The sequence below is a fragment of the Notothenia rossii genome (assembly GCF_949606895.1).
Source record: "Notothenia rossii genome assembly, chromosome: 7".
NCBI classification, from domain to species: Eukaryota; Metazoa; Chordata; class Actinopteri; order Perciformes; family Nototheniidae; genus Notothenia; species Notothenia rossii.
Window position 1 is genome coordinate 23,089,260 of NC_136905.1, and position 12,270 is coordinate 23,101,529.

Here is a 12,270-nt window from a genome sequence, read left to right on the forward strand (position 1 = left end):
ATAGGCCAAAATTAACATAATCCTTGCTGATGCTTATTCAACATGGTAGACCATCAGTCAAGATATTAAAAGGACTGACATCTCTCCAGAAGAGCGGGAGAGAGGTTCAGCTGCAGGAGCGCTGCGGTAAGTGACGGATTATCATATTTTGTAGGTAGATCCTGCTGACTGACAGCTTGCCAGCACTGGTTAAAAAGTCAGATGCAAGATCTTCCCAGATGGGAAACATCTTTTGTGGATACAGTCTGTCTCATACATTAATCAGTTTTATTGATTGTTCTAGCATATTTTGCTTTCCATTCTTTTAGTGTAGTTCACTGTCTGTCCACTACAGTTATTTGTACCAGCTTTGCTCTTAAAATGTAGAAGTTTGGTACCTACTGTAAATCCACTAACATCACTCCTGCTCAGGTTTCACTTAGCAAGACACTAAAGTAACTCACATTGGATATTATATATATTGTTATTTGGTATCAGTATTATGGACAATGTTTTGGTGGTCATATTGTGTACCTGTGTAGGCTTGTTACAAGCAATCCCCTGGATCTCCAGGTAATTAAAGCAGTGTTCCACCTACAAAAAAAGCACAGAAATCACCATTAGAAAGCTTGCAAACTGTCAGATATAGGCATGACCTGGTAACATCCTAAGCTAAAGGAATAATGCAATATTCAATGATTATCTGAGTTACTGTTTATTACAGAACATAAATTATGTTACCACACTGTCTCCGACCTACTTTGAACAAAAGGCAGCTTTTAACAACATTCAGGATAAAACATTTATTTAAAACTGCAAATGTATGTTGACATTCAGAAAATGTAAAACAGTAGTTGAATTGGCAGAAATTGAATTAATGTGCAAGTGTGGCATCCATGTGAATGTGTGAGACCATTCAGTATGTATACTTTATTTTTGAGAGTAATCGTGCCTAATAATAACATCAGCCAAGTGAAGTGACTGTCTGTCTGGGGAATGCTGTCTGTAAATGTGCCTGTTCTATAATGAAACGATATGGATGCAGTTGTTTCTTCTTGCTCCTGTGCAGACTATTTCATCACTGACTCAAACATTTACATTGTATTTCAGGGCAGCAAAAGAAACATTTTTAGATAGAAATTCAAACTAAGGTTCGGTAATAAGAAACAGTCACCTAATTGTTTAAATAAATCAGTGTTTCCCCGTTATTTTCTCTCAGCAAGCTGAATTAATAAAAAATGCAGCCACTCTGGGATACACTGTTCATTTGCTAAGCATTTGTTCTTAATTGATGGCAGATAAATACGGAGAGGACACACCTTGAGCATTCTCTTTTCTCTTCAGCTTGCCTTCTGAATTGTTTGAATCTACAAGCAGTTGATTTCAGCTTTGATACGAAATGGAAGTTATTGAAAAAAGCCTCCCCTCCATTTCTTAATTCACATTCAAAACCCCCTTTCAAAATAAGTCAAGCTAAAAACAACAATAACAGTTTAACAGCTACACATTTTTTATTTCTGTTTAAAGAGAGAGCCTTTCAGAAGAAAAAAAAAGACTGCCTGTCTTTCCATCCCTAAAAAGGAAAGGAACAGATCTCCTTTAATGAGAGTGGGTGAATTTGTGAATACAAATGCCTCCCACTGTATACGGAGCAGACAGTTCCCTGCACTCCCTCTCCATCTCTCTCTCCTATTCTCAAACACAGACGTGGTGCCGTGCCGGAGGGCAGGCCAGCGAGCGAGGCCAGGCTATTCCAGGTGGGCTCAGTGTTCCTGAGGCTTGGCTGGGAGATGAGAGGAGGGAGAGGATACAGACTGTCTGTCTACTGTCTGAATACAGTATGCAGTGTGTGTTTATTTTACAGCACTGCTTGTGGTTCCTATCTCATGGTCAGTCTACGAGAAAGAAATATACTCCACATGCGAACATGCACACACATAAGCATTCATTTTGATTTAGTTACTTACTCGTGTGGAAATGAGTCTATTTGACTAAAACACAGTTAAAAAGAAATCTCATTCAGATAAAACACAAAAAGACATTTAGAATTTAACAAGGCAAAGGGCCAAAAGAAAACGATGGATTGATTCAAAATGTGTTAATGATGTTTAAAGCAAGACTATGTAACTGCAAAGAAAAGTTGAATTTATAAAAATGAAATCACACTCATTGAGCACACAGGGGTTTAGATGTTACAGCCTTTCTTTATCTGAGAGACCATAGCTTACAGTATGGTGGCTAATGTTAGCAAGCTAAGAGAAGGTCAAATGCTTGGAGATCTTTCAAGAATATCTATGTGCCACACTATTTGGGCAAATTGTTCACACATTGTGTAATATGCTAGTAAATGATGCTGTAAATGTGTTCTAGGTCACATTGGGATGTTTTTTGTGTTACATGTTTACAGTAGAGTTAAAAAATGGCATTGCAGAACTTTTTTATTTATTTCTGACATGCAGGAATAGTACTTATTATAATAGTTCATAATCTATCAAAAGTGTATTATCTATGTTTCATAACCTACTAACCCAGGTATGATGGGAAAGTCAAGTTAACAGACCTTGCATGTCTATTCAATGTGCAGCCACCAGGTACAGTATACAAGCTGGCACAGTAGTACATTCACAAGTTCAGGACTCTACTATTATATACTGTATAATATAACTGTTTTGCTCTGTTTTAGAATACACAGTAAACAGAGTCTAAGCCTAACTAAAACAGGGTCAATCAGTTCACTTTACAGAGCAAGGACTGGTATGATATTCCACTGAATTGAGCGCCAGCTAATCACAAGTGAGCACCACTGATAAATATGAAATCCAGCCAATGGCTAGACTTCACGCTGGGAGGTGTAGGGAGGAACCAAATGTTAGTGATTGCATTGTTCACTCAGTCGTTTACAGTCCGTCTGTCATTTTAACACAACCTCTTCACTTTAGTTTTTTCTGTATTTTCATGGAAAATACAGGTTAAGTATGTTCATGCATGATTTTTTATGTACAGGAATTTAACTGTAGATGTTGGGATTTATAAACATTAACCAGGACGTGAGATTTGTCAGGTTTTATGGGATGGTCTGCATTATGTTATCAATTGCTGTGTAATGTTGTCTGCGTACTATATCCAAGTTATGAAAAATGTATGCCCAGCCTGATCTTTTGTTTTAAAAACTCACAAATGTCTGACATAAAGCAGAGAGAGATAAATACGGGGTATACAGGTATGTGGAATATACAGCAACAAGAGGCTACAGAAAAAAAGAGTCAGGGGAGGGAGATGAATGAAAGAGAGAGAGAGCATGTGGGCATGTCTGGGAGGAGGCACTGACAGACTGTAAGGCCCTGCAGCCTCTCAAGAGGAGCCAACCATCAATTGGAGGTGCACAAAGGAAACCTTGGTGAGAAGTGAATGAGAGGGCTATAGGGGGAATTTCTACTACAAAGAAAGATACACAGAAAAGTGTTAAACTAAGGGTTTACTGCCACTGCAATGTGTTTACTTTAATATTAAGGCCTTGAGCTTAGGAGAACAGTACTGACGAAATCCACTCCAACTGATTGTTCTCGTGTGTGTTTAGACGCAACTCTGGGTTCCCAGACAGAGCATAAACTCAAATGGTTAAAAGTATCAACAGCCATTATCATCTAAGCTTAGATTCAACAAAACTGATCTAGCAGTAAACTAGTAAACTGAATATACAGAGGATGTATACAGTCAATAGCTCGTGTGTTGGAACAATGAGCAGAGGCTAATCTTCATTTACTGTTGACTTATCTCCACTGTAATATATATTTTACATTACAAAAATCTATACCAAGGAGAAATACTATACCAGTCAGCTTTTTTTATGAATGTTGCTGTGTGCTGCAAGACACTCACACAACATTTGCATTACTGGTAATGGGAAGATCTGAAAAATAACATTTATTTTTAATTAAAACCTTTACATTTTGGAATTGTGTTGCAGAAAAAAAGCCATTTTAAACATTATATTTGTAATGGTCTTTTAAACACAGATAAATATGAATTAATAATGTAAATAATATATTAAAGTGGATTTAAGACAGTGTAGGTTATCCCTGCTGACCTTTGGCACAGTGATAAGAGGGGGAAGAAAACCACATAGATAAAAGGGGAAAAACACAGAGCGAGAGACAGGGATGAAGAGAAGAGGAAGTAATCTGGTTTGTTGGAAAAGCAGGAGAAAATGAGAGGGAGAAAGCTTGACGAATCGCTTAAAGAAAGAAGGAGAGCAGAGGTGATCTGATGTTGTAATCTCATCTGGCTAAGCAGAGCCAGGGAAGAAAGGGATGGAGCTTCTTCTTTTTTCTGAACAGAGGAATTTTGCTTTTATTGTGGAAAAACAACTCAGAGACAGACATACTGTAGCTACGTCATGCCTCATCACCTTAAGTCTAATATATTCAACCTTAAAAGGGCCTCTTGCTTCTGACAAATTAAATTCACAAGATGCACCTTCAAAATGTTCCATAACAAAATGCTGCAGCAAGATAAAAGAACAACAAAGAAGTAAATAAAATTAGAGACAGACTTCTCGAACAGTACTGAAGAAGCGAGGAGCGTTGTTGAGCAGGTGTGTAATCCCTTCAACGCACAGATAGAAAACAGATGCAGACGCAGCTAAATCAACAGATCCTGAACCTGCAGCTCATAACACTGGAAACATCTGATGTCAAGTGAAATGGGGTCAGCTTGAATATTCTTTATGGCCTCTTCTACCCCGAGTAATACCATAAATCAGTTTCCAAGCTACTAATCAATCACCTAAACTGTCCCTGAAGGCATCGTATTGACTGGAAGACAAACAGCTTTTTGAAGGGAAGTTGTTAAGTATTTCCTGGACCTGTTACAAGAGATGATGTGATGTTATCACGTGGCTTTGGGAAAATACTGTGAAATGCTACTCTTTCCTACCAGGAGGACTGGTTTGCAGTCTGTTTTCATATACAGTCCCAGCGCAGTTTCTTTTTGTGAATGTGTGCTTTTGGTTTTTGTGTAAAATGATGTCGACATGATGTATGTGACATTTTATAGCTGCAATGCTGTAACTGAAGACACCATTAGAACAGTTTTCAAGTTTCAAATTTCAAATTTCAAGTCCCTTTTTATATCCACTTATCTAGTTTGAGAAGATGTTGAAAAAGAGTTTGATAAACTATTCAAATGATGCAGTTGACCTAAAAGTGAAGACATATTTTTAAATATTTACTCATCTGACATCATGCAGTATTTTGATTTGGAATTAATTTATAGTTGCTGCTCTTACCTTTGCTGGAATGCGTGCTGTCAAGAGGTAAGCTCGGTGGGATGCAAGGGCCTGACAAGAGAGGGAGAACAGAGAGAATAATGAGTATGTAGCTGTAAACACTCTGACCAACACGCATAGGGAAATGACAAAGAGCGCAGAGTTAGCCTGTTGACTCATCCAGAAAAAAGGCTTGTGACTCCAACACATTTCAGTCAGTATGGAAAGACACAAAATACATGACAATGAAAATAAATTATGTTCTCTACTCTAAAAAACGTATAAACAGACAGTGACATTTACAGAAGTGCCTGCTCTAAAGGAAGCCATGTTGTCATTGTTTTCATTGAACCACCCCGAATGAGTTGGCAATTACAGGTCAGTATGTGTGATCTTATTTGTGTCTTTCTGTCTGTTGAGCAACCTGGGAACCGGCTGCCACTGTTACATTAATTAGAACACATGGTGAGGACTTAGCTGAAGAGGCATTACTGGAATGCATAATCTTGACCTTCCTATCCAGACGAGCAGCCTTAAAGGGCCTTACATCTGGTTCACTGAGAATGCCATTACATGTGATACTGTTAGAGAGGATATGTGGTAACACTAGTCTCTGGTAGTCAGTATATTAGAAAAACATTGTTGCAAATCTGCATACAGTACAAATCTATTTAATCGTTACGTATACAGTCTACGATAGAAATACAGTATGTGGTAAATATTTGTGCCCTACACAATGTGCCATTACACTGGACTTTCAAAAATGTTAACACTATCATCTACCCTCTTGACCAAAAACATCCCGGTTGTTAAAAAAGGCATGGGGCACTATCATCAAAGCTAAAACCTCAATACTCTCGTACAGTAGCAAGTCATGTCTTTTATAATTTCTTTCACTCTGCACTGACAGCATACTGGAATTAAACTGTAATGTCATATGCTGTCTAAATGTCACCACTGTACGGCCCTCATGATAATCTACACCTGTTGGTTTTGTGTAAAACTCTCAAAGGAAGTTAAAATGTCAGGGGATGAAAGAGGGAACATAAGGATGAAAGGAAGAAAAAAGAAAAGCTGGTTTAGAGGGGATAAAACATACACAGATAAGTGTGTAAGGGCAAGGAAGGGAGTAAAGGAATAAAATAGTCTGAGAGCACAGCATAAGAAACAAGTTCAAGTAAAAAAAAGTCCAGCATGAAGGGCAACAAGGAAAGGGAAAATAACTGAAGAGAGAAAACAGGATTAAGGAAAGTCTTGAAACTGTCACAATCTTTTTGAAAATGCAAGAAAAAAAAAAGATAGATTACTATTAGATAATCTTAAATTAAGGTCTTATTTTGATATAGGTTTGGCCATCAGTGTTTACAACATTGGATTCCCTGATCATTTAGAAAAGGTTTATTTTCAACATATATCAGAGAAAATGTCAGAATGTCACAATCTTTGGTGCAAAGATAAAAAATAAAAAATAAAAGTTGGAATGGCCCTAAACTGTATCATCATCTGACTCCCTATTACTTGCCCTGTTGGACCTCATTATCAATGTCACTTCAGCAATCATTTTGGTGCAATCAATGTCAACGTACTCAAAAGAAGTTCCAAAATGTAATTATATTATATTTCAGTATTGTCAACAAAGCAACAGCACAATCATATCTTTGTAAAATATATGGACTTCTGCAGTCTCTCAGAAGTTGTGGAAATAAAGAGTTTGGCTGCCTAGACATCAGAGATAGGGAACAGACATCCGTGACACAAAAAAAACCTTCTATCTTCTGTAGACAGGAGGCCTGGTTGCGTGTGTCGGACAGCAGAAAGTCATAGTTTTATTTATTTACATAAAAAAACACCAGGTTTTATCAAAGGACTTCTGAACATCAGAGGGGTTTCCCGGAGTGAAATAGCTACAGCTGCAGTCACAACAATGACCAAGAACCGCTGACTGTACCAACTGACCGCTGAGGCTTCATCTTTACTGTCCAGTCTAGAGAGGGTGGTAAATAATGACATACTTAGTCAACTATTGCATTAAAGGACATGTTTATGACTTCCTTACAAATTGAATTCAGTGCACTTAATGGCTTGTTCAACCTGTATTAATACTGATTCATGTTGGGTTTCCTTCAGTTTTTCACCCTCCCCCTGTATAAATGTATGCATGACTGCCCCTCTGCACTTTGCCAGGACCCTCTCCATCTGCTCTTTCAAATGGACACAGCCATATCACCCTCCTGTTTCATGTCAGAGTGGAATACACATTTCAGAAACTCATGAAAGAAAATGTTGAGTTTCTTAATTGAGCTTTACTAAAGCTGTCTGTTATGTTGTTAACTCGAGCTGTGCATGAACCTTGTGTTGTATAAGACTTTTGAAATATTTTTCTTAATTTTGATATCGTCCCATAAGAGAAGGTGTTTTTCTCTCTCTCTCTCTGCTGTGACTTAAGTGGACTAAAAGCCTTGAGCCATCCCATCAGCAACGGATTTCTCAGCGACCATCATCCCGCCTTCAGTTCCACTCAGCCAACCAGATGGCAGCAGCATTGGAGCATGTCCACAAGACCAGAGAGCATCTGCTGTCATGCTCTCTCTCTCTGTATATATAACACACACACACACACACACACACACACACACACACACACACACACACACACACACACACACACACACACACACACACACACACACACACACACACACACACACACACACACACACACACACACACACACACACACACACACACACACACACACACACACACACACACACACACACACACACACACACACACACACACACCATTTGTCTCCTTGGCCAGCCACACAGACACACATCTAATAATGAATAAGAATAAAATACAAATTTGACACACACTTCTCTTATACACGCACAGTACACACACAGTAAACACACAGTACACACACACACAGCAGTAGTCCTTTCATGGTATTAACATTCCCAGATTATCTTTTTTCCTGTCAAATTGTCAACCCCACATACCCCCCCTCAAAAACACATGTGCACACTCACACACTTTGAGTTACTATGGTAACAGCTAGCCCATACTTCACACATACATTTGTGAATACATATTCACACATACACACACACACACACAGTGCTAGACCCTGACACATGAAAGAAGCTCGCTGCAGAGCCAAGTCTTGCTTGAGAATGTCAATGAGTTTTTACCCCGTAAACAAGATTCACGCTGGCCTACAGTTAAGCTTCCTCTCTGTAGGAAGCAAAACAGAGCAGTGTTTCATCTCATTCAGCTGTGGCAGCACTGCAGGAAATCTACCCCCACCAGAAAAATGCTTTTATTCATCCATCATGTCTTGGGGTGTATTCACGCTTTATTATTTCTATCTATCACACTATTACACCACAATTTGTTTCGGTGAGAGCAATATCATTCAAAACCCTGATGGCACCAAAAAACATTATAAAAAATACTCATACTGGTTTAATTCAAGTTTTCACATTTACTGGTTCTACAGTAGTTTCATAAATGGAATTATTTGCTGATCTTGGACTGTGGACTTAACAAAACAAACAATGGTTGGCAAAATTATCTTAGGCTCTGGGAAACTGTGAGGGTCATTTCCAATCATATCTTGAAAATAAATAAAAATAGAAATAATGCAGTGAAAAAAACCCCCAGACACAATCACATTCCTCCCTACACCGCTGCTGACACAGACTCTTTATTGCATAGCTAATGCCAGTAGGTCCTGCATGCACATTTGTGTCTGTGCGCAACATGAATGAGTCATGATGTACTGGCTGCAAACCGAAACTGTCTACACAGCAGAGCAGGATGAGAGTATTTTTAGGAACAAGCAAAAAAAAGAGAGAAATAGAATGAGAAAGAGAGAGAGAGGGAGATCGGGCATTGTGGACAGCAGAGTGGACACCAGGGAAACGGAGCGTGAGAGAGTGAGAGAAGCAGAGGCGGATGAAGGGCAAAGAGTGAAATTACTTAATAGATTCTAAGTGCTGTTATGCTGATAAGGAGCCAAGATTTAAATTCAATCAGAGAAGCAGATATTTAATGAAGGGAAGTGTTTAAAAGCCGTTTCATCTTGGTTCAAACCAATTCTGCTAGGGTGACCCCATCTTAGCATTTGAGAAATCAATCAGCTCACCATGCATTCATTCATCTTCTCCTCTTCCCTCCCATTATCTCTTAATGTCCTCAGCCTTTTTTAGCCCCATCCTTTCTCGCGGGATTATAAACAATCACCTTAAAAACATACTTACACTATATTATAACAGAAGGTTATAAATGGTCAAAAGGGCAATGACGTGCCTTTGTTGTTGTCTACAATGTGAGACTTTATGCTATGGAATGTATGACTATTGGATAATCAAACCATCTCTGCACAGTAAAATCCATTCTGTGAAAGAAATGAAAGCATCAGCAGCATGAAGAAGTGAATACTGTAAAAGAGACTCACACAACATTACAGATCGTAAAGGTAACATGAAATGGTTTTCTCTCTTTTATTTCTCTTTCCATACTATATTTGTGTTACTCTTCCCTTGTTTACACAATACATATGAATATGCATAGGCTTGTGTGGTGCGTGTGTGAACGAATTCAATAGAGGAGGCTTGTGTGTATCTTGAGACAGGCAGCAGAAAAAAACAAACACACCATCCCGCTTTCATCTATGATAATCAGGGATGGTGTAACTCAGTGTAAGAGAGGAGCAAGACTCTCCAGGCTGTTTTTCAACAGGCTAACATACTGTACAGCAGCAAGTATACAAGGCAGACATACAGTAGAGTATCATTAGCAAGGTAGACATATTTACAAGTCCATGCATTTGAGGTGAGATTTATGCTCATCAGGCTTTCTTTCAAACTGTATTTTTTTATTGGTGTTTTTTTTTTATTTATTTTTTTTATTTTTTAAATGGGACCTTCCATTCATTCTTTTTTGTTATGTTGTTTTTCGACAATGGCTTCTTGAAATTCAACATTGGGCTGCTGCAGGTGATGTTGTTCTCTCTCTATAAAGGTTTTGGTCTCTACTTTGAAAAGTAATTTATGCTTGTCTGGTTTCTTGTCAGTTTCAGGATCCATTTCCAATTTGGTCCAACATTTTGGATGCGTAAAGACCTCTAATGTAGAGACAATTCGTGAAAAGCCATGTATTTACAGTATATATTAAAGGTATTGTATAAAATAGTACCATATATAAGTTAGTATTTTTTCTATAAAGTCTAACATCAATAACATGTTGCATTCAGTTTTAAATAACATCCAGCAGTCTCCCAACTGTACCCTACATATGGCCATCAAATCTGTTGAATCATCCTGAGAAGGACCCTGAGCACAATTCAAAACTTTAATCCTCTTAGCCGCAGAGGAAGCATTCTCTTCTGTTTTCCCACAATATGCCTGCAGTGGGAATTAGCTCCAAAGCCAAAGAGATAATGTTAGATGATAGAGAGGCACAACTGAGAATGAACCACAATCATGCGACACAGGAGAGATCCCGGTGGGATTTCCTCTGAGGCCAACTCAATCACTATAACTCCCTTAACTCAGGCAAAGAAATAATTTGTTTTACAATACATTGATTCCCCGCTGCCAAGACTATCTGCTGACAGTGCAGCTTAGGTCTGGTCCTGTAATGTCTGCAGACTCTCACTGCGCCAAAACCACAGTATAATGCGAGTAAGTAATACTTTTTTTTTACTACAGCATGGTTCAGAAATGGAACAGCTAACATGATGTACTGTCTGGTCTTAGGATATGATAGTCTGAACCCTTCCATATCACACTAATAACCTGACACAATGTCCACCAGATAGTGTGGTGGTCTGTCTACAGTCTCCTTAAGGGCAGGCAACACACAAATACTTTTTCAATGGTTTATAGGATTTTATGAGTAGGCTATAACAAAAAAGAACAAAGAAATTGGCAGTTATTGCTATGGCACCACAATAGATTAATTATTCAACATTTTTCCAGGAAAAAGACTCCTAACAGCCAAGCTGTTTTTCATTTTCTCATGATACATTCCTCTATTTTTTTCAAATAATGAATATCCCATTTTGAAGCAAATCATTCTCAGCAGTGCAAATCCTCCCCACAGCGCACCAGCAGCCATGGAGAGGTTTAAGAGAGACATCAATTCTCTTTTATCACTGCCCTGCTCATCATTTTGTGTTTTACTGCTGAGGAGATGAGCATGGCAGGGAACAAAGGGGGCTGACAGTGGTACTTCCTCAACACATCTGATTGGCCAGCCTCATCAGACCACAGCTGCAGCAAGCTGAGGCATGAATAAATGTGTGGTCTCTGATTATGTTATATTTCATGCTGTAATTTTAATTTATTTGTCATTATTGCTACAGTTCCTTGTCTTGTTTTCAGTCAGAATCAAAGTGTCAGTGAATATGCACAATGTGTTGAATAATAAATTAGACATACTGTATGTATGGCAAACCGTTACAGCAATAAAATGTGCCTTCGGTTGTGGCAGGGAAAACAAAATCCTTTTTAATGAATTGGGTCAAATCAATACCCGTTATTCATAGCATGTAACTGTATGCATTATCTCTGCATGCTGTCTGTGTATCAATGCCTCACTAACAACCCCCAAATGTGACTCACTGTGAGGCTGACCAAGCATTCAAAGGGCCGGGCAGAGGGATTAAATGATTGTGCTTTCAAATTTGGATTACAGTCGAGTTTGGCAGGACTCCCTCTAAAACTGGATGGACATCAGAATTTTTTTAAACTGGACATGGTGTGATTGATAGGGGCGTGTACCCAGAACTGAGGGCGTCCTAAAAGAACCCTGTGTGTGTATTTAGGTTACAGAGATAAGGACAAAATCACTAGGGTTCATTCATTCATCAGCATGCCAGCCAGACACAATGGGGAGGAGAGAGTAGTGTGCGTGCGTGCGTGCGTGCGTGCGTGTGCTGCACGATTTGGGAAAAAAATGGAATTGCGATTTTTCTGACAAATATTGCGATTGCGATTCGATTTGCGATATTT

At 38.7% G+C, this 12,270-nt stretch overlaps 1 protein-coding gene across 5 annotated transcripts in view; it reads right to left on the reverse strand.

Annotated features, from left to right (window-relative positions):
• The window catches only part of LOC307013263 (F-actin-uncapping protein LRRC16A-like), a 59,580-nt gene that overhangs the window by 34,423 nt on the left and 12,887 nt on the right, over nt 1-12,270 (reverse strand). For all 5 annotated transcript variants that reach the window (XM_079640591.1, XM_079640592.1, XM_079640590.1 and 2 more), the window contains exons 3-4: nt 5,267-5,317; nt 514-573 (exon numbers count right to left, since the gene is read on the reverse strand). In XM_079640591.1, coding sequence (XP_079496717.1) covers nt 514-573; nt 5,267-5,317 — 111 coding nt within the window. The remainder of the gene's footprint in view (nt 1-513; nt 574-5,266; nt 5,318-12,270) is intronic.